Raw genomic sequence first — 22226 nt, 5'->3', positions numbered from 1 at the left:
GAGACAGGAGCAATGGAGACTACATCAGGAGAGAGTGAGGTCTCGGTAATGGTGGGGAGAAGAGAGCAAGCCAGGAATATGACCTGCAGAGCCAAACTTACATGTTCTTCAAGATAGGGGAGATTTGAGCTCAATAAAAAATTACCTTTACTTCCGAAGTTGGATGATACCTCCATAGGGAGGATAGCCCAGCAGGATTTAGTTTTTGGTATTACTGAATCTTCCATGTTCTTCATGGTGTGATTAAAGTATACCCAGAGTTAAAAATTGGTCAGAGGTGGTGAGGCCCAGAGTAGGCATTTCTGAGAGCTTTCCAACTTCTACATTCTCCATTTCCTTCCCTCAGCTACAGTCAATCTTGCCACTGCTGCCTATTTCCCAGCTAGCGGGGACTTGGTCTCAGCCGGCGTGGGACCCCATCAGGACCATATCCCTTGTCATCACACTTTGCCTATAGTTGAAAAACTGAACAGTTAACAAATATCTTCCAATACTCATCTGTGATTATCTATTATTCACCGAGGAAGCAGCATGGCCTAGTGCGCAGACCTGGGGTCAGAAGGACCTGGGTTCTTATTCCAGCTTGCCACTTGTCTGCTGTGTGATTTAGGATGAGTCACTGAACTTCTCTATGCTTCAGCTACCTCGTCTGTAAAATGTGGATAAAGAGTGTGAGGCCCATGTAGGACGTGGACTGCTTTCAACCTGATAACCTTGATTCTACCCCAATGCTTCAAACAGTGCCTGATACATAGTAAATGCTTAACAAATGCCCTCATCTTCATCATCATTGCTATGGATGAGGAGAATGCAAGGGACCACATTGAGGTTTCAGATTTGATCTGTCTTGCAGTGAATAGTGTGAAAACAAGAGACGTGCTACACAGATAAAAGACTGTATATATCATGTTTTTCTAGAACTGATGGGTAAGTGTCCCACCCAATTCCTGTCAAAACACTTTTTTCTCATTAGTTGCCAAGAAGAGGACAAACACACTTAGCAGTTGACATTATTTCCCCCAGCCCCCTCTCCCACAGGAGACCCCCCTCCTCCAGGTGATAAAATAAATGAAATCAGCATCCTTTGCCACTTAATGGAAATAAATCATTCCTGACTCAGAGAAAGTAGAAAAGTGACAATTTTCAAAAAACACCAAGATGAATGGGGAAAAAAGTTCCTGCAAACCTAGGCAGCCGGTTTCAGCTGGCAACATGAGAGGAAGAAATATTTTGCTGGGAAATCTCTCCATGGTCTGGCAGAATATAATCATTTGAAGGAAGCATTTGGATGATGCAGTTATTTTGACCAATTAGGTTTGACCACTGAATACTATCTGTAAGTGGATGCAGTTTATTCATCTTTAAATGTACATTTTTAAGCGGTTTACACTCACATAGGCCCAGGCTAAGTATTAATCAGTTGTCCCCTCAATCTGGGCCACTGCTTTTGTTCTTCACTGTCATTGTTTGTACAATGCTCTGCATTCATTCATTCATTCAATTTATTCAATTGTATTTATTGAGCGTTTACTGTATGCAAAGCACTGTACTTGGGAGAGAACAGTACAACCACAGACACCTTTCCTGCCCAAAACGAGCTCATAATTTAGAGCAGAAGGTAGACATTAATATACATAAATAAATACATTATAGATACATGTGTGCTGTGGGGACTGGAGGGAGGATGAATGAAAGGAGCAAGTCAGGGTGACACAGGAGGGAGTAGGAGAAGAGGAGAGGAGAGCTTAGTAAGGGGAAGCTTCTTGGAAGAGATGTGCCTTCAATAAGGATTTGAAGTTGGGGAGAACAATTATCTCTCTGATATGAGGAAGAAGGGTGTTCCAGGCCAGAGGCAGAAGGTGGGCGAGAGGTCACCCATGAGATAGATGAGATCGAGGTGCCCAGAGAAGGTTAGTATTAGAGGAACAAAGTGTGAGGGCTGAGTTGTAGTAGGAGAGTACCATGGATTGATCATTTTAATTAATCTGAAATCCTTATGTAACTACCATAATTTGTTATATTTTTATATATATAATTGCAGTTAAAATATTAGAGCTGTGGTTCATATTCTAATCCTGCTAATTATACAACTCTATAAAAACTGGAACTGCACTGATGACAACTTTAGGATTCTTAACCTTCCTCAGCCTCAGCATCACTTTACAGAACATGAACAATGCTTTTTCTGAAAATGAAAAAAAAAAACCCTATCCTATTGTTTTGGAGAACAATTCTTCCTGTCCATAAATTATCCAAGATGATTAGATTTTAAGGCACAAATGGTGTTTAAATGAGGAGGTAGTTTTTTTAATGAAATTAGATATTAGATATTATAACAGGAATTTCCTGGTTAAAGTGAAGAAGGCACAGCTATACCTGCTTAAAGAGGCAAGTTTAGGAGTATCTCTCTCCAGTTTGGTCCTTGCTGGTCTAGATTTTGATTATTGGATGTTATAGGATTTTTTTTTTTAGACAATTGATTTTAGTTATTTTCATTTTGTTGCTTTGACAGTTATACTCTCTTGGAATTTTATGAAAATTTTTTCAAGCTGCTATGAAGTTTATCCTTTATATTCAATAAATAAGGCTGGAGATAGAAAACAAATAAATCAATCTACAGAAAGATAGATAGATTTGATCTTTGTGCTAGAAAATGATGCCACAGACTGTGAAGGTCATCCATGGTGACATATGGAGTCCAAATGGGGAATTTGGGCCCCACAGTCCTGACCACATCACACACACACATAGACACTGCCTTTTGTCATTTTGTCTTATTTGTTATATGTGGCAAATACCACTGTTTTCACTTAGGCCTCTTTGTATCATGAAGCTGAAACTTGACCCTAATCTCGCCAGGCCCACTCTCTGTCCCAGGAAGCTTATCTGAAGAGCGGCTTCTATTACTAAGTTTCTAGCAAGTAGCTTTATAGTATTTTAGCCAATCTTTCTGAGAAAAATGCTGTAGTTATTTTAGGGTATTCTAAGAAAAGTAAAATCTCCTTCCATAACTTGGGGTGACTCCCTTTCCCCATTTAGGAGCTCTTGGGGGAGTATTGATATTGTTGTGGAATGTTAAGGAGATTATGAAAATGCATATTTTATTAAAGAATTATACAATAAAGGCATAATCACAGAGAAGGATATAAGGTCTCCCAAAAAGCCAATTCAAGGGCTCAAGCAATGGAGAACAAATAACATTTGATACACTTTGCTTTTATCTCTGGGGATGAACTTAGTTGCTATCATAGTATGCTCATAAAAATCAAGCACTCTAATTGCTAAAAATCAGTGACCAGGAATAAACTCATCCATTCTATTGCTCCCTCTCATGCCTGCCCAACACTTCCTGGGAAGTCAGAAGCTGGGAAGAAGCATGGCTTAGGGGAGAGGGCATGGGCTTGGGAGTCAGAGGACATGGGTTCTAATCCCAGCTCCGCCACTTGTGAGCTGTGTGACTTTGGGCAAGTCACTTAACTTCTCTATGCCTCAGTTACCGCATCTGTAAAATGGGGATTAAAACTGTGAGCCCACGTGGGGCAAACTGATTGCCTTATATCTACTCCAGTGCTTAGAACGGTGCTTGGCACATAGTAAGTGCTTAACAAATACCATAATTATTACTTCCTTTCAGTCCTGCTGAAATCACACTTGCCCTCCGGTGCCTTGCAGCCCAGGTCCTTCAAAGCTGAAGGGTTGGGAAGGAACCAGACCAAGGCTGGGTCCGCAGATGGCAGCAGTGGTCTTCTCCCAGTCAGTCAATCGATCATATTTATTGAGCACTTATGGTGTGCAGAGCACTTTATTAAATTATTGGGTGAGTACATGATAACAAGAGTTGTTAGATATGTTCCCTGCCCACAACAAGCTTAAAGTCTAGAAGGGGAGACAGACAACCGATATGTACATATGTTTTGTGGGGCTGAGGAAGGGCTGAATAAAAGGGGCAAATCCAAGTGTAAAGATGACTCACTAAAGGCCTCTTGGAAGAGATGTGCCTTATTCTCTCTCAGTTTTACTTCTTTAACTTTGTACGTTTGGGACAACAGTTGTATTTTAATTTGTTAAAAGTTGATGTGAGAAAAGAAATGATTATATTTGTTTTTTATTGGATTTACAAGCTCTAACCCCAGTTTTATGTAAAACAGACAAATTCATACTGCCCTTATCAAATACTTCTGATAGTCCTTACCTGAGTTATTTAGGCTAGTTTTTCTGGCACAAAAGCTGAGTCACTGGGGCAGTATTTGATACTTTTTTGTAATGGGACTCTAGAAAGTATGAAATGTATCAAAATATCAGCTTTTTAACTTTCTAATCCATATTTATGATTCAGAAAATACATCTCTTTGATTTTCAAGGGCTGTGTGCTCACTAGCACAGAAATATGTAAATCTGTCAGCAAAGGCGGAGTATCCCAAGGGTATTTACTGATAATTGAATACCCATCGGAGGGGTTGCATTGTATAATCCCTACTCTGAAAAGCCCGATAATCAAATATAAGCATGCCGCCTTCCTGGACAGGTGGAGTTCAATCAGTAAGCCTAGGACTCATGTGTTGTTTATTTACTTATTTGTTCATTTATTCACCTTAAGAGGTCAATATCTTTTCTCCCACTATTCATCAAATGATAACTACTATCTCTCTCATTCAACTGTAAACTCTTGAGGGCAGAGATTAAGTCTTTGCCATTTGTTGAATATACCCACAAACTATTAGTACCCAGCCCTGGACCCATTAGAAACTCAATCAATCTGAGCATTGTACTCAGCACTTGGAAGAGTACAATATAAAAGATTTGATAGACATGTTCCTGCCCACAAGGAGCTGATAGCCTCGAGGGGGAGACAGTCATTAAAATAAATTATGGGTATGTACATAAGTGCTGCAGGACTGAGGATGGAATGAATAAAGGATCCAAATCCAAGTGCAAGGATGAATGCAGAAGGGAGAGGGTGTAGGGGAAATGAGTGCCTAGTTTGGGGAGGGTTCTTGTGGAGGAGAACCAATTTTAATAAGGCTTTGAAGGTGGGAAGAATGATCATGTCAGATATGAAGGAGGAGGGAATTCCAGGCCAGAGGGGTGACGTGGGCGAAGGGTCAATGGCAAGATAGGCACAATCGAAGTACAGGGATTAGGTTGGTGTTAGAGGAATGAAGTGAGAGTTCTGGGCTATAGAAGGAAGAAAGCCCGGTAAGATAGTCAGGGACAAGGTGATTGAGTACTTTAAAGCCATGTGGAGAAGGATGGGCAATCATTGGAGGTTCATGAGGAGTGGGGAGACTTAGACTGAGCTTTTTTTAGAAAAATGGTCCAGGTGGCAGATTGAAGTTTGGACTGGAGTGGGGAGAGACAGGAGGCAGAGTGGTCAGCGAAGAGGCAGATGTGGTAGTCAAAGCAGGATAAGACAAGTGCTGGATCAGTGTGGTGGCAGTTTGATTGGAGAGGATTAGGTGGATTTTAGTGGTGTTGTGAAGGTAGAACTGAAACAATTGAGAAGCAGCGTGGCTGAGAAGCAGCGTGGCTCACTGGAAAGAGCACGGGCTTTGGAGTCAGAGGTCATGGGTTCAAACCCCGGCTCTGCCATTTGCCAGCTGTGTGACTTTGGGCAAGTCACTTAACTTCTCGGTGCCTCAGTTCCCTCATCTGTAAAATGGGGATTAAGACTGTGAGCCCCACGTGGGACAACCTGATTCCCCTGTGTCTACCCCAGCGCTTAGAACAGTGCTCGGCACATAGTAAGTGCTTAACAAATACCAACATTATTATTATTATTACCAATTGAATGAGTGGATTGAATGAAAGAGATAAGTTGAGGATAATGCAAAAGTTACAGGCTTGTGGGACAGGGATGATGGTGGTGCTGTCTACAGTGATGGGAATGTCTAGGGGAGGACAGAGTTTTGGTGAGAAGATGAGGTGTTCTGTTTGGACATGTTAAGTTTGAGGAGCCTGTGAAAGCGACTGAAAGTTAGTGGCCACAGAGATAGGAGGAGAACGAGGAGAGGGCAGTGTCAGTGAAGTCAAGGTTAGGTAATGTTTCCAGGAGAAGGAGATGGTCCACAGTGTAGAAAGCAATTGAGAGGTAGAGGAGGATTAGGATGCAACAGAGACTGTTGAATTTGGCAAGAAGAATTTGGCAGTAAATACTGTTTGACAGTGATTCTGATATCCACACATTTATGCATATCTTTTTTTTTGTTATTGCTGGTTAAGTACTTATTATGTGCCAGGCACTGTACAAAGCACTGGAGTAGATAAAAGCTAATAAGATTGGACACAGTCCATGTCCCACATGCGGCTCACTTGAGGCAAAGAGAGGTTAAGTGATTTTCCCGAGGTCACACAGCAGGCAAGTGGTGGAGCCAAGATTAGAACCCAGGTACTGTGACTCACTAGGCCATGCTGCTTCTTTGTTCTTTGAGGACAGTGCTGCTGCTGTTGAAATTGTGTGTGTGTGTGTGTGTGTTTGAAAGGCAGTCTGTTTAATACTGCACCCACATAATGTCATAGGGCCTCTAACCTATCCTTATACCCATGGATATGTGTAGATTCAACTGTAAATTCAATTATTTCTTCTGATTCCATCATTTTTTTACAATATTGCTTAAGCACTTACTAATAATAATGTTGGTATTTGTTAAGTGCTATGTGCCCAGCACTGTTTTAAGCCCTGGGGAAGATACAGGATAATCAGGTTGTCCCACATGGGGCTCACAATCTTAATCCCCATTTTACAGATGAGGGAACTGAGGTACCGAGAAGTCAAGTGACTTGCCCAAAGTCACACAGCTGGCAAGTGGCGGAGCTGGGATTAGAACCCGTGACCTCTGAATCCCAAGCCCGTGCCCTTTCCACAGAGCCACACTACTATGCACCAGGCACTGTACTAAGCACTGGGGTAGGTACCAGCTAATCAGGTTGGACACAGTACCTGTCCCAAAAGGTGCTCACAGTCTTAATCCCCACGTTACAGATGTGGTAACTGATGCACAAAGAAGTGAAGTGACTTGGCCAAAGTCACCCAGTAGACAACTGGTGGAGGCCTGAGCTCTATCCACTAGGCCACACGATTTCTCTGTCCATGTAGAATGTAAGCTCCTTTGTGGGCAGGGCAACTATATCAGTACATTACACTTCATCCAATACACTTTTCCCATTATTATTACTATTACTATTACTTACATATAATATTAGTAGTAATAGTATTACTATTACTATTGCTTGTATTACTGTTGCTTACATGCCATCAGGCTGCCAAATGAGACTGCTCTCTTTTCAGCCAAAAGACCAATGCTAGGCTGCCAAATCATATGAAACTTTAAGATTAGGGACAGGAAAGGGGAAAAAAGATATCCTACCATCACCGGGATATTTGTTTCATTTTTTTTCCCAGTGGTGGTGATGGGGGGCACTGAGCACATACTTTCTCTCATCCAGTTTCTCCTCTGCCAAGCAGCACACACTGTGAGATGCCTTGCAGGGATCATGGGTGAGGTTTGTTCTCAGTGAACTCTCTGAGGCGATCGACTCAGCCCTCACTTATTTCATAAGCCATAATTGAGTTTGGCACTGATGGTGTCTTTACTAATTGATCAATCAAAATCACTGGAATTTGAGTGATTGCTATGTGCAGAGCACTGTACTAAGCACTGGTACTAAGCACAATACAATAGAGTTGATAGGCATGTTCCTTGCCCACAACTAGGAAGTTGGGCCCTTAAAAAGAAAACCAACACAAATTTAAACAACTTTAAAAAAATGTAAATGTAATTTTTCTTTAAGGTAAATCCCCCAGGATTCTTCCCTCTCCCTTTCCCCTCTATTTTCCCCACCCACTCCTCCAAGAAACAAAAACTATCCTTCTGGGGCTAGAATGAATTTTCCTCGGTTTAAATCCAGTATCAAGGAGATTTCCTCTTACCCACATTCTCCAAGACAGGTCCCTCCTTCCCCCCAGCCCATGTTTCCCACGACAAGGGAGGGAAGAAAGGAAATCTTAACATTAAGAGGCTCATATAAAGTAATTACCACAATGAGTTGAGGGGTTGGAATACGTTATTGATTGGGCTGGGAGATCGGTATTCACTGATTCAATTTTTTCTATCAGTCAGGCAACTTGCAATGTTATTACCCTTCAAACCGTTGCTATTTATTCATTCTTCTCTAGAATTTATTTTTTATTCTATTTCAGGCACTAAACCTCAAGCTCTATATGCCTGTTATAATTTTTGGAATAGGTATGATTCTATAAGCCGGTGGACTGACTTCCTTGAAATCCATATATTAATTCCCAAATAAAAAGTCTTGTGAAAATTCAAGAAAATGATCCCCTATCATTAATGATGGGACTGCTATAATTAGCTTCATTTTCCTCATATGATGAATATGAGAATTAATTCATTTTGCTTGGGATTTGTAATGGCAAATTGCAACAGTAATTACAACCTGGCTGGCAGGATTTTATGGATGACTGTTGACATATATAATTTCCACAGACAAAAAGTCAGCAAGCCAGCTGAGTATCAGTTGTTTTCATTAGGCTGAACAAAAAAATTGGTTTGGTTTCCTAGCTCAGGCCTTCAGCTTTGTCTGACGGTGAAGATGAACATAACCCTTCTTTTTTCTCTTTTCTATCTTTGCCTTTTATAGATAGAGGACATGCAGTGGGCCAAAGGAGTACGGGAAATCCCATCATCGGTCTGCAGCCTACCCTGTAAGCCTGGAGAAAGAAAGAAGACAGTGAAAGGGGTCCCCTGCTGTTGGTACTGTGAACTCTGTGATGGCTATCAGTTCCAAGCTGATGAAATGAGCTGTCAGCACTGCCCCTACGATATGCGGCCAAATGAGAATCACACGGGATGCCAAGCCATTCCCATTGTGAAATTGGAGTGGCATTCCCCTTGGGCTGTCATCCCTGTCTTCTTGGCTATGCTTGGAATTATTGCCACCATCTTTGTCATGGCCACCTTTGTCCGTTACAATGACACTCCCATTGTCCGCGCGTCAGGAAGGGAACTCAGCTATGTGTTACTGACAGGAATATTTCTTTGCTATATCATTACTTTCCTGATGATAGCCAAACCCGATGTGGCCGTCTGCTCCTTTCGACGCATCTTCCTAGGCTTAGGGATGTGCATAAGCTACGCTGCGCTCTTGACCAAAACAAACCGCATTTACCGCATCTTTGAACAGGGCAAGAAATCAGTGACCGCTCCCAGGCTCATTAGTCCCACATCACAGCTAGCTATCACTTCAAGTTTAATTTCTGTTCAGCTTCTAGGTGTTTTCATTTGGTTTGGAGTTGACCCACCTAACATAATTATAGATTACGATGAGCAGAAGACAATGAACCCCGACCAAGCCAGAGGAGTTCTCAAATGTGACATTACAGATCTCCAAATCATCTGTTCCTTGGGATACAGCATTCTTCTGATGGTTACATGTACTGTGTATGCCATCAAGACTCGAGGCGTTCCAGAGAATTTTAATGAAGCCAAACCCATCGGATTCACCATGTATACGACCTGCATAGTGTGGCTTGCTTTTATCCCAATATTTTTTGGCACCGCTCAGTCTGCTGAAAAGGTAAGTGAAAATGAACACATTCAAAAATGGCTAAGTGCATTGCATTTCTAAGTCATACTTTTGATTTTTTTTAATTTACAGTGTACTGTGACCAGTAAAAGCTGTGGTATCCTGTCCCATACTAGTGAGAATGCCACTGATCAGTAAGGCTACTGATGCTACTAATTGGCACTTCTCCTAAATCCAAACAAGGGCATTTTAGACTGATTATTCTCACATAGAAAAGGAGTTTATAAACCAACAGCTCTCACTGTTAACAGGAGCTTTGTCTTGTCTATGCCATCGAGTCATTTCCTAACCACAGTGACACCATGGACACATCTCTCCCAGAATTCCCCACTTTCCATTTGCAATCATTCTGGTAGTGTATCTGTACAGTTTTCTTGGTAAAAATATAGAAGTGGTTTATCATTGCTGCCTTCCATGCAGTAAATTCAAGTCTCCACACTCTACTCTCTCCATGTCGCTGCTGCCCAGCATGGGTGAGTTTTGACTTGTAGGAGATTGCCTTCCATTTGCTAGCCACTGACCAAGCTAGGATTGGAATGGGTAGGCTTGACTTTCCATTCCATAGCCAAGACTGGTAGAGTACTGGAATCTTTCCACGTGTGACCCTGAGAGGGGAACAGGAGCTGTAGGGAAGGTTATTTCCTAAGATAACCAAGATAGACTTCAAAATATAAGCATGGGTGCCCACTGTATGATTGTTCACAGGCCTCTGCTGATCATCCCTGACTCAAAATGACCAGAGCATTGTACTCATCTGTAACTCCCATTTCCCTACCCATGGTGGATAACAAAGCTTTTACTGGTGGGATGTAATGAATCAATTGCTATTAGTAGAACCATTAGTTTCATCATTGTGTCTGTGCCCCATCCATTTATATTTAATAGAAGAGGGAGAGTTGGCTTTGTCTCTAGGTAAAGAGATGTATTTTATTTTAAACTGTTTGAATATGATATATAGACTTAACCTCTATCTAAACCTGAGTGATAGTGCCTGAGCCAGCACTTATGGAATTTAATGCCAAGGACAATGAATTATTTTCAGAAAGGGATGTACTCACAAAGAATCCTACAAGAACTTAGTTATGGTTTTCATAGTGTGTGTTCAGATGTCACAGCAGGTTTCTAAACCAATGCATTCCATTTTTTAAAAAAATATCTGTTTATTGGGTCCGAAGGTAACTTGCCTTCCATTTCACTGCATCACATCCCCAGTCCAAAGAAATGTTGGGTGGTGGAAAGAAGGAAATCTTAAAAAGTAACAAATGTTATTCTCCCATAATGTGGGTGGAGAAATAGAGTGTGAAGTTCTGTGAATATTTTGCTCCTGAAGCTGTGCTCTGTGGATGGAGCTTAATCACGCTCCCTGTGCATCAGTATCATTTGGGGATGGGGGCAAGCTGAAAAAAGGTGCAGCTGTTCTCACTTGGACTCCACAAGCCTTATGTGGGAGGGAATGTGTCTGTTTATTGTTATATGGTACTCTCCCAAGCTCTTAATACAGTGCTTTGCAAACAGTAAGCACTCAATAAATACAATTGAATGAATGACATAAAAGGAGGCATCAGGTATTTTGAGTTTTCCTAAGAGTTAGGGTGACCTTTGGTTTTCCAAGGGAAATCTCTCCCATTATGGATCTGATTCCCTATTTTCCAAGGACCATATGGAAAGCCACAGCCTTCCAACACACAGGCCTGGGTTGAGCTAAATGGCTCAACCATTTGGCTCAAAGCAACTGCATGGCTCAAAGCAACTGCAGACCCCAGGGTGTCACCTGAAACTCTAGGCAAGCCTAAAGCCCAAACCTTGTGTCATTTAGTTCCAGAAGCATTCTATGGTCTGTACAGTGGAGACAACCAGGAGCTCCACTATCACAGAATACAGAGTATGCTCAGGCTTGGCAGTTCAATGGCTGAAGCAGGGCTCTGTGGTTTTTATTGTCATATTCCTAGCCATGACACTGGAGGATTTTCCACATAGCCAATGATATGGCTGACAGCAAGATCAAACTAATTCAAGGATTCATGTATTAGTTTAGATGATTTCGATGGTTTTATAAGGCATTCCAAATTGAAGTATATGATCAGAGGAATACCTATGAATATCAGATATAATGATTTGGGGCATTGTAATTTTACATTTAAGATTACACATTCATTCATTCAATTGTATTTATTGAGCCCTTACTATGTGCAGAGCACTGTACTGAGTGCTTGTAGCTTATCAATATCAATAGTATTTACTGAGCACTTACTATGGGTAGACAACTGTACTGGATTGTGGCATTTTAAAAGGTTAATTAACTTCATAAGAAGGATTGCAAATGCAACTCTTTAATATTGCATAGCTGGAGAGAGAACCAAAAGATATTTCTTAGAAATATTCTTTCATAAATATATATATATATATATAAGGAACTCTGGAATTACAGTTATAATTTTGCAGCGACAAACATCCATGTAAGCTCAAAGGCATTTAGCCCAATTTCAATTTTCAGAATTATGTTCAGTTTTATTTAGATTTAAATCAAGGAATTACAGTGTAGCTCTAGGTAATAACCAATCCCTTGAATTGATCACTTGGTGAGGCCACTGACCAAGACAATGAGTTTATTTTAGTAGATAGTGCCAATGTCCAAACAAACTAACTGACTTTTATCAAAGGATTCCAAATATTTACCTGATGATGAATAGCTGTTTCTTCCCCTTTGTGTGTAAGTGAAAAGAGGAGATGAAGGGAGAAGGAGAGGACAAGAGAGAAAGGGTGGATGATTGGTGCCCAGGTTTACAACTACATTACTGGCTGCAGGGAGGAAGAATATCATTCCCCTACCTCATTGCATACCCGGGTTGGGCATAAAGCTAACACCCTTCAGGATTCAGTAACAGAGAATCAGGATCGATGCACAATGTATCACAAAAATGAAAATAATTCTCATCAAATTCTACTTCAGCATTTCTTCCACTCAATTAAAGGACCAATGTCACCATCTGTGAGAGGGGATAATAATACTTTCCCCCTATCTCATAGGGATATTGTGTGGCGGTTCATTTGATATGTTCAGCCCTTTGAAAAACCCTGAGATTAGCTCAAAAGATATGACATGTTTTATTAGTTGAATTTTAAATCCAGCCAAACTGCATACCACTAATTTTTAAAAATCAAGCAATTTCCCTGCATGTCCTCCAGTCCATTTGCATCCTTTCCTGATCAGGTGCCTTTGTTCCTATGGATACAAAGGGAAGGTAGTCCTTTTTGTGGGAATTTCAGGAGGATCCTGACAAGTGTCTGACACCATACCCCACTTGGGTCTTGAACCTACCAATCACCTAGTGCATTCACATCACCACCACAGCTTGGGATTTGCAAAGAGGGCAGAGAAAGGATGATTGGGGAACATGTTAGAGGTCAGTGAACATACAGTCTCCTTTCCCCACCTTTCTACTCAGTCGAAAACTAAAGGTGCAATCTGTGATCGAACCAGGTCTACCCTAGAAGACCTAGCAGCAGCGTGGCTCAGTGGAAAGAGCATGGGCTTTGGAGTCAGAGGTCATGGGTTCGAATCCCAGCTCGGCCACTTGTCAGCTGTGTGACTTTGGGCAAGTCACTTAACTTCTCGGTGTCTCAGTTACCTCATCTGTAAAATGGGGATGAAGACTGTGAGCCCCACGTGGGACAACCTGATCCCCCTGTGTCTACCCCAGCGCTTAGAACAGTGCTCGGCACATAGTAAGCGCTTAACAAATACCACCATTATTATTATTATTAGAACATATCCTTTGTAATTCAGACCCCAGATTTCACTGGGCCGTAAATTATCCAGATATTTTAGGGCAAAACATTTGGTTTTTCAGCAGTGATATCTTGACACTTGCAGTCAAACCACATCTTTAGTTCTGATCATTTATGCTAGTGGAAATTACCCATTTCAGAATGTATTTCTCATTTTTCTGACATGATTCTGTACCCAGCACAGAGTATTCTGGAGGCCACACCAAAATAACCTGCTCAGTTCACAAGAGCTGCTATCTCAGAAATCTACTTGCTCCAATTAATTGGACTAGGCAGATTAATCAGCAGTTTCTCCAACTGTATGTCCTTGCCTCAAGCACCTGGAAGATCAGTAAAATCCAGAGGGACATAAAATATGGCCTCCCGGCTCATTATCCAGGTGTAATGAGAAATCCTTACCCTGGAGTCAGTTTGGAAGATATGACCTAAGAGTCATCTTTGATCCTTAGTTTCATCTTTGAATGAACAAATTATGATTATTAAGCCTAAAAAAGCGTCTGTTCTAAATGCAAGTTGATCAGGCCGAATACAGTCCCTGTCCCACACAGGGCTCATAGTCTAAGTAGGAAGGAGACCAGGGATTGAATCCCCATTTTACAGGTGAGATAAGTGAGACACAGAGAAGTAAAATGATCTGCCCAAGGTCACACAGCAGACAAGTGGTGGAGTCAGGATTAGAACCCAGGACTGTATCTGGCTTGATTAACTTGCATCTACTCAGCACTTAGAACAGTGCTTGATACATAGTAAGGGCTTAATAAATGCCATAAAAAGAAAAAGGAAAGAGCAGGAGAACTGATGGGAAATATCAGTTTAGACTGATATTAAATATCAGTTGAATATCATTTAGACTGTGAGCCTGTCATTGGGCAGGGAGTGTCTCTGTGTCTCTATCTGTTGCCGAATTGTACATTCCAAGGGCTTAGTACAGTGCTCCACATATAGTAAGCACTCAATAAATACTATTGAATGAATCAGTCTCCTTCACTCCAAATCCACCATAAGAATATTGGGTGGCTCTGTGCTCCAGGTAGGGGAGAGCAGTTATTTTGTATCTACCCCAGTGCTTAGAATAGGAAGCTCTGAACCAGTACCATAAATTAAAAAGGAAGGGATATAGAGATGGACAGGGAAGGGAGACATGGGAAATTATGCCTCACAATCAAAGCTTTAATATCCTAGCCAGGGAAACACATTTGCATCTCCACAGTTAATTTTGGGGAACACTGTTTAAATAGTCAGAGTTCTCCAAATGCATGCCCTTTTTTATCATATGTATAAAGTGCTTATTGTATGCCAGGCACTGTACTATGCACTGGGGTATTGTCCTGTCGATACAAGGTAGTCAGGTTGGACACAGTCCATGTCCTACATGGGGCTCCCAATTCCTATAGCATCAGTAAGAACGTGCACAGTGCACACGGTAATTTAAGGATATAGCCCCGGTCCCTGGTAATGTTACAATTCATGCCTAAACATCATATTTTTCCCAAAGTGGTACAGGGACTGTGTCCAACCTGATTATCTGGTGTTTACCCCAGACCTTAGTACAGTGGTTGGCACATAGTAAGGCTTTACACATGCTATAATTATTTCTAATATTCAAGTGCACTTGGTTGACTGCCACATGATGCAGCAAGAACTGGTTTCTTCTGAGGATAATGGGTCACTTGCTGTCAAATTGTAAGCAGTTCCTAATGATCACAGCTGTCCGCAGTTGAAACACGTATGGGTTTTCAGAGTTCACGGTAGCTAACAATGTGCATACACCATCTGCTATCCAGTTAAGGTCCTTTATTACAGTACTGTTTGAAACCCTGAACCTTTAGTAACTGTCCATACCTGCAAAACATCAGGTTTGGCTTTTCTCGATATAATTGTTTTTGACACTAAACCATTGTGAATTCACAGTGGTTGTGTGCGTACTTTGAACAGAATGTATCTTCCTTAAAGAAATGCTTACCCAAGTACAGAAGAAATGGTGGTGTTCTGGATCCCACATTGATCCTGCTAGATTGTAAGCTCTTTGACCCCAGGGATCATTCCAACCAATGCTACTGTAATAATGATGATGATGGCTTTTGTTAAGCACTTACTATATGCCAATCATTATATTAAGCACTGGTGTAGATATAATCAGGTCAGATACAGTGTCTGTCCCACATGGAGCTCACTATCTAAGTAGGAGGGAGAACAGGTATTGAATCCCTATTTTACAGGCTAGGGAACTGTGGCCCATGGAAGTGAAGTGACTTGCCCAAGGTCACACAGCAGACAAGTAACATAGCAGGAATTACAATAATAATTATGGTACTTATTAAGTGCTTACTATGTACCAGACATTGTTTTAGGTGCTGGGGTGGATATAAGCAAATTGGGTTGGACGCAGTCCCTTGTCTCACATGGGGCTCACGGTCTCCATCCCCATTTTACAGATGAGGTAACTGAGGCACAGAGAAGTGAAGTGACTTGCCCAAGGTCACACAGCAGACAAGTGGCTGACCCGGGATTAGAACCCATGATCTTCTGACTCCCAAACCCGGGCTTTATCCACTACACCATGCTACTTCTCATAATTATGGTATTTGTTAAATGCTTACTACGTGCCAAGCACTGTTCTAAGTTCTGGGGTAAATATGAGGTAATCAAGTTGGACACAGGCCCTGTCATTCATTCAATCATGTTTATTGAGCGCTTACTGTGTGCGGAGCACTGTACTAAGCTCCTGGAAAGTACAATTCGGCAACAGAAGGAGACAATTCCTACCCAACAACAGGCTCACAGTCTAGAAATGGACTCACAGTCTTGATCCCTATTTTACAGATGAGATAACTGAGGTCCACAAAAGCAAAGTGATTTTCCAAAGGTCACACAGTAGTCACGTGGCAGAGCCAAGATTAGAACCCACGTCCTCTGACTCCCAAGCATGTGCTCTTGCCACTAGGCCATGCTGCTTCTCTAGAACCCAGGTCCTAGACTCCCTGGCCAGTACTCTTTCCCCTAGGCCACACTGCTTCTCTCATATTGTCCTCTCCTAAGTACATAGTACAGAGCTCACAGTAAGTGCTCAGTGAATGCCATGGATTGATTTATCCCAACGTCAATAGTACACAGGGCATACCATTGCACAAGGTATGGTGGAGGAAAGCCCAGTTGATTAAACCAAACTGAAAGCTTTGCAACTAAAGTGGTTCAGTAAAAATGCTCAGTCTGCATACTCCAAATGCATGAATTCCTGCTTGGCTGTAAACTAACCAGTTTTGGAAGCTACATTAACTTTGGCCAGAAAAGCCTTTTTTAAGAGCACCAGAGGAGCAAATTAGTAAATGGTAATGCAGCTCTGGGAATAGTTCAGGCATCTGCAGCCCCAAGGACATATGACAGAGCAGGGCCATCTCAGCCTCACCCAAAAGGCCTGTCCCTCTGCCTGTGCCTCCAGTCCCGCCCATGTCAATTCTTCTGGATCCTGACTAGGGTCATGGACCGATCACCCCTCCCTCCAGTCAACTCAAAGTTCAGGGTCATTAGAGTGGGTGAGGGAGGTCACAGCTCCAGAAGAAGGAGAGTGACAGAAGCAGTGGCAAATGTGCTTTGGAGTCAGGAACCCACAGCTAAATGAAGTGACATGTGCCCACACGCATTTCCCATATTCCCCCTTTCCACCACCAGCCTCAAGGGATTCAAAAGTGTCAGATGCCTGACCTAGAGAGCCACCCTTTCTTATATGCCACCCTGTGGCTATTTCTCACCTGTGTATTCTTTTAGCATGGCATAGTGGATAGAGCTCAGACCTGGGAGTCAAAAGGACTTGGGTTCTAATCCCAGCTCTGCAGCATATCTGTTGCGTGACCTTGGGCAAGTCACTTAACTTTTCTGTATCTCAGTTACCTCAGCTGTGAAATGGGAATTTAGATTGTGAACCCCATGTGGGAGAGGGTCGGTGTCCAACCTGATTTGCTTGTATCCACCCCAGAGCTCAGAACAGTGCCTGGCACACAGTAAGTGCTTAACAAATACCTTCCTCGACTCTGCCGACCTCCTCCTCCACCATACCGCGCCCACTCACCGACTCGGTCACACCCTCGATCTCGTCATCTCCTACCGCTGCTCCTATCTCCTCCCTCACCAACTCTGAAATCCCTCTCTCTGACCATAACCTTCTCACCTGCCTCATCTCTCACACTCCCTCCCCCTGCAAATCTTTGCTACTGCCCCACAGAGACCTCCGCTCTCTTGATCCCATCCGTCTTTCCAAAAGCATCTCTCCTCACCTTGCCGCCCTGTCCTCACTTCCCACTCTCGATGATCAGGTCTCCGCTCTCAACTCCACCCTCTCTACCCATCTCGACTCTCTCGCCCCCCTTTCCCTCCGCCACTCTCGCTCCACTAACCCACAGCCCTGGATCACCTCCTCCGTCCGCCTCCTACGCTCCTATGCTCGAGCTGCTGAGCGCTGCTGGCGAAAGTCCAAGCACCAAGCCGACCTCACACACTTCAAATTTATCCTTTCCTGCCTTAACTCTGCCCTCTCCTCCTCCAGGCAAAACTTCTTCTCCTCCCTCATCGTGACACCCATGCCCGTCACCCCCGCCAATTGTTCCAGACCTTTAACTCTCTCCTTAGACCCCCTGTTCCTCCCCCTCCCCCATCTCTCACGCCCAATGATCTGGCCACCTATTTCATCACAAAAATCAACACAATCAGGTCTGAGCTCCCCAAAGTCACCCCTCCGCCTCTCCCCTCCCCCCCACCAACCCTCTCCCCTACTTTCCCATCCTTCCCTGCAGTATCCTCAGAGGAGATCTCCTCCCTCCTCGCAAGTGCCACCCCCTCCACCTGCGCCTCGGACCCCATTCCCTCTCACCTTATTAAAACCATCGCCCCTGCCCTCCTCCCTTCCTTAACTTCTATTTTTAACCACTCAATCTCCAATGGCTCCTTCCCCTCTGCCTTCAAACATGCCCACGTCTCCCCCATCCTAAAAAAACCCGCTCTTGACCCCACTTCCCCCTCCAGTTATCGCCCTATCTCCCTACTACCCTTCCTTTCCAAAATCCTAGAACGAGTCGTCTACAGTCGCTGCTTAGAATTCCTTAAGTCCCATTCTGTCCTGGACCCTCTCCAATCTGGCTTCCGTCCCCTCCACTCTACCGAGACTGCTCTCTCTAAGGTCACCCATGACCTCCTTCTTGCCAAATCCAATGGCTCCTACTCCATTCTGATCCTCCTTGACCTCTCTGCTGCCTTTGACACTGTCGACCATCCCCTCCTCCTCCATACCTTATCTCACCTTGGCTTCACGGACTCCGTCCTCTCCTGGTTCTCCTCTTACCTCTCTGGCCGGTCATTCTCGGTCTCTTTCGCTGGCGCCTCCTCCCCCTCCCATCCTTTAACTGTTGGAGTTCCTCAAGGGTCAGTTCTTGGCCCTCTTCTGTTCTCCATTTACACTCATTCCCTTGGTGAACTCATTCGCTCTCACGGCTTTGACTACCATCTCTAGGCAGATGACACGCAGATCTACATCTCCGCCCCTGTCCTCTCCCCCTCCCTTCAGGCTCGCATCTCCTCCTGCCTCCGGGATGTCTCCATCTTGATGTCGGCCCGCCACCTAAAACTCAACATGAGCAAGACTGTGCTCCTCATCTTCCCTCCCAAACCCGGTCCTCTCCCAGACTTCTCTATCACCGTGGATGGCACGACCATCCTTCCCGTCTCTCAGGCCCGCAATCTCGGTGTCATCTTTGACTCGTCTCTCTCGTTCACCCCACACATCCTATCCGTTACCGAGACCTGCTGGTTTCACCTTTACAATATCGCCAAGATCCGCCCTTTCCTCTCCACCCAAACGGCTACCTTACTGCTACGGGCTCTCATTATATCCCGGCTAGACTACTGTGTCAGCCTTCTCTTTGATCTCCCTTCCTCCTCTCTTGCCCCGCTCCAGTCTATTCTTCACTCCGCTGCCCGGCTCATCTTCCTGCAGAAGCGATCTGGGCATGTCACTCCCCTTCTTAAACAACTCCAGTGGTTGCCTATCAACCTCGCTCCAAACCAAAACTCCTCCCTCTAGGCTTCAAGGCTCTACATCACCTTGCCCCTTCCTACCTCTCCTCCCTTCTCTCTTTCTACCACCCACCCCACATGCTCCGCTCCTCTGCCGCCCACCTCCTCACCGTCCCTCGATCTAGCCTATCCCGCCGTCGACCCCTGGGCCACGTCCTCCCGCGGTCCTGGAACGCCCTCCCTCCTCACCTCCGCCAAACTGATTCTCTTCCCCTCTTCAAAACCCTACTTAAAACTCACCTCCTCCAAGAGGCCTTCCCAGACTGAGCTCCTCTTCTCCCTCTACTCCCTCTGCCACCCCCCCTTCACCTCTCCGCAGCTTAACCCTCTTTTCCCCCCATTTCCCTCTGCTCCTCCCCCCTCCCTTCCCATCCCCTCAGCACTGTACTCGTCTGCTCAACTGTACATATTTTCATTACCCTATTTATTTTGTTAATGAAATGTATATCGCCTTGATTCTGTTTAGTTGCCATTGTTTTTACGAGATGTTCTTCCCCTTGACTCTATTTATTGCCATTGTTCTTGTCTGTCTGTCTCCCCCGATTAGACTGTAAGCCCGTCAAACAGCAGGGACTGTATCTGTCTGATGCTGACTTGTTCATTCCAAGCGCTTAGTACAGTGCTCTGCACATAGTAAGCGCTCAATAAATACTATTGAATGAAATACCACAATTATTATTATCAATATTATTATTATTACAGTGCTCAGCACACAGTAAGCACTTGAATATTATTACTACTTGGGACCTCTTCGTCTAAAAGAGTTAATTCAACTTCCAAAAATGTCTCATATAGCCAATCAAGCAATCAATGATATTTATTGTGCACTTACTGTGTGCAGAGCACTGTACCTACTGCTTGGGGAGTACAATATTATGGAGTTTGGTAAAAATGTTCCTGGCCCACAGTGAACTTATAGTCTAAAGCGAAGCAAGGTGGAACCCAGACACTGGGAGTCTTGGATTCCTTTTTGAAGTATGTTAAACAATCATTTTGTAATCATTTAGTTGTAATTCCTAATGCAGTTGATACTAGGTGAACTCAGTCTCTTGTCTCCATCTCCCCTTAGCACACACACCCATCACTTTGTATTTTGTTCATTGTATTTTTCTCATAACAATCTTGGTGTACTTTAAAATCAGATAGGATGGGTGTGATGGCAGAACATTATTAATGCTGAGATATGAATTTCTGCATAGTGTTGGGCATATAAACAGGTTAACAGGGCTTTGGGAAATTGAAAAATTACATTATGAAGTTTGCCATTTGAATTTGGTCCTCTGAATGTTTAGAATAAAATATCCCAAACTGTATTCCCTTAACAGATACTGAATAACAATCTGCTCCACATAGCAGAGGCATCAGAATCTAGTTGGATTCCTATCTTGCCTGAAATATAAAATAACCTTGCATTCCTTTAATATTACAATCAGCAAGACATTCAAAATGATTCTATAGCTTATAATGAATAGGGTGCTATATTATTCTAGGATTAAAACCTAAAAGGAATCTTGATTTGGAAAAAAAAATGTTAGAATAAATACTATAGTGAGGCACTCTTCCCTAATACCGAGACATTTTAAAAATTCTTGTATTTTTAAAATTTCAATGAACTTCACTGTGACATCATCATACCCAATCCTGTATTGGCTTAAATAGTTATTGTAATGAACGGGTTCTGGGGATGCAGTTTGGTTTGGATATACATCTTTTGCCAAAACAGGAACTGTCAAGTCCATACAAATTGAAGTCATCCACAAATTAAACAATTATCACTTACCAAGTGAGTGATCCATTGACATGGTTAATAATGGATTAGCCTTTTCTTCTTTATTGATTAATCAAATCACAGTGCACACAATGTAGGCTTTTCTTAAGGAAGGCATGTTTTAATCAGGGAGGGAATAAATGATGTGGCAGTTACTGTAGCAATGGCACATTTGGAATGACAGAATCAATACTCTCATAACATAACACATTTTTTGGCGCATAATGATTATTGTTATTCCAGAGCTTCAGTATTGCATTTTAAATACTTCCTATGTGTTTTAATAGGCCTTGTATTTATGTTATTTTATAATCATATATGAGAGTTCAAATTCCAACTTCTATGGGTGGTTATACAGCTTACTCAGCTCACTATCAATCAATCATATTTATTGAGTTCTTACTGTATGCAGAGTATTGTACTAAGCCCTTGGGAGAGTCCAATACAATGGAGTTGGTAGACACATTCCCTTCCCACAGTTAGCTCATTGTCAAGAGAGGGAGACAGACATCAATATAAATAAATAAATTATAGTTATGTACACATGAATCTATGCCTTATCATTCATTCATTCATTCATTCATTCATATTTATTGAGCGCTTACTGTGTGCGGAGCACTGTACTAAGAGATTGGAAATTACAATTCAGCAACAAGTAGAGACAATCCCTGGCCACATGGCAGAAGAGTTGCCAAATTGTACATTCCAAGCGCTTAGTACAGTTCTCTGCACATAGCACTCAATAAATACTATTGAATGAATGAATGAAGAGTTTGAGTATGCTGACGAAGCTTAGAGCTATGCCACGTAAGCCTGCCCATAATGGAAAGGTCTAAGCCGAAGCATCAGACAAAGTCGATTCGCCTGTGCTGGGCAGCAGCGGCACGGGAAAGAGTCAAAGGCAGATGATCAAGTGATCAAAACATTGATCAAAGACAACGGCAGAGACTCAAATCTTTACTGCAAGGAAGAAAACAATGGTAAATCACTTCTGTATCTTTACCAA

At 42.9% G+C, this 22226-nt stretch overlaps 1 protein-coding gene across 2 annotated transcripts in view; it reads left to right on the top strand.

Annotated features, from left to right (window-relative positions):
- GRM7 (glutamate metabotropic receptor 7) overlaps positions 1 to 22226 on the top strand; it is a 780988-nt gene that overhangs the window by 573507 nt on the left and 185255 nt on the right. For both annotated transcript variants that reach the window (XM_029052142.2, XM_029052141.2), the window contains exon 8: positions 8656 to 9591. In XM_029052142.2, coding sequence (XP_028907975.1) covers positions 8656 to 9591 — 936 coding nt within the window. The remainder of the gene's footprint in view (positions 1 to 8655; positions 9592 to 22226) is intronic.

Source organism: Ornithorhynchus anatinus, chromosome X1 (genome assembly GCF_004115215.2).
Source record: "Ornithorhynchus anatinus isolate Pmale09 chromosome X1, mOrnAna1.pri.v4, whole genome shotgun sequence".
Lineage (NCBI taxonomy): Eukaryota > Metazoa > Chordata > Mammalia > Monotremata > Ornithorhynchidae > Ornithorhynchus > Ornithorhynchus anatinus.
Note: the sequence above shows the minus strand (reverse complement) of the source record. Positions and strands in the feature narration are given on the sequence as shown.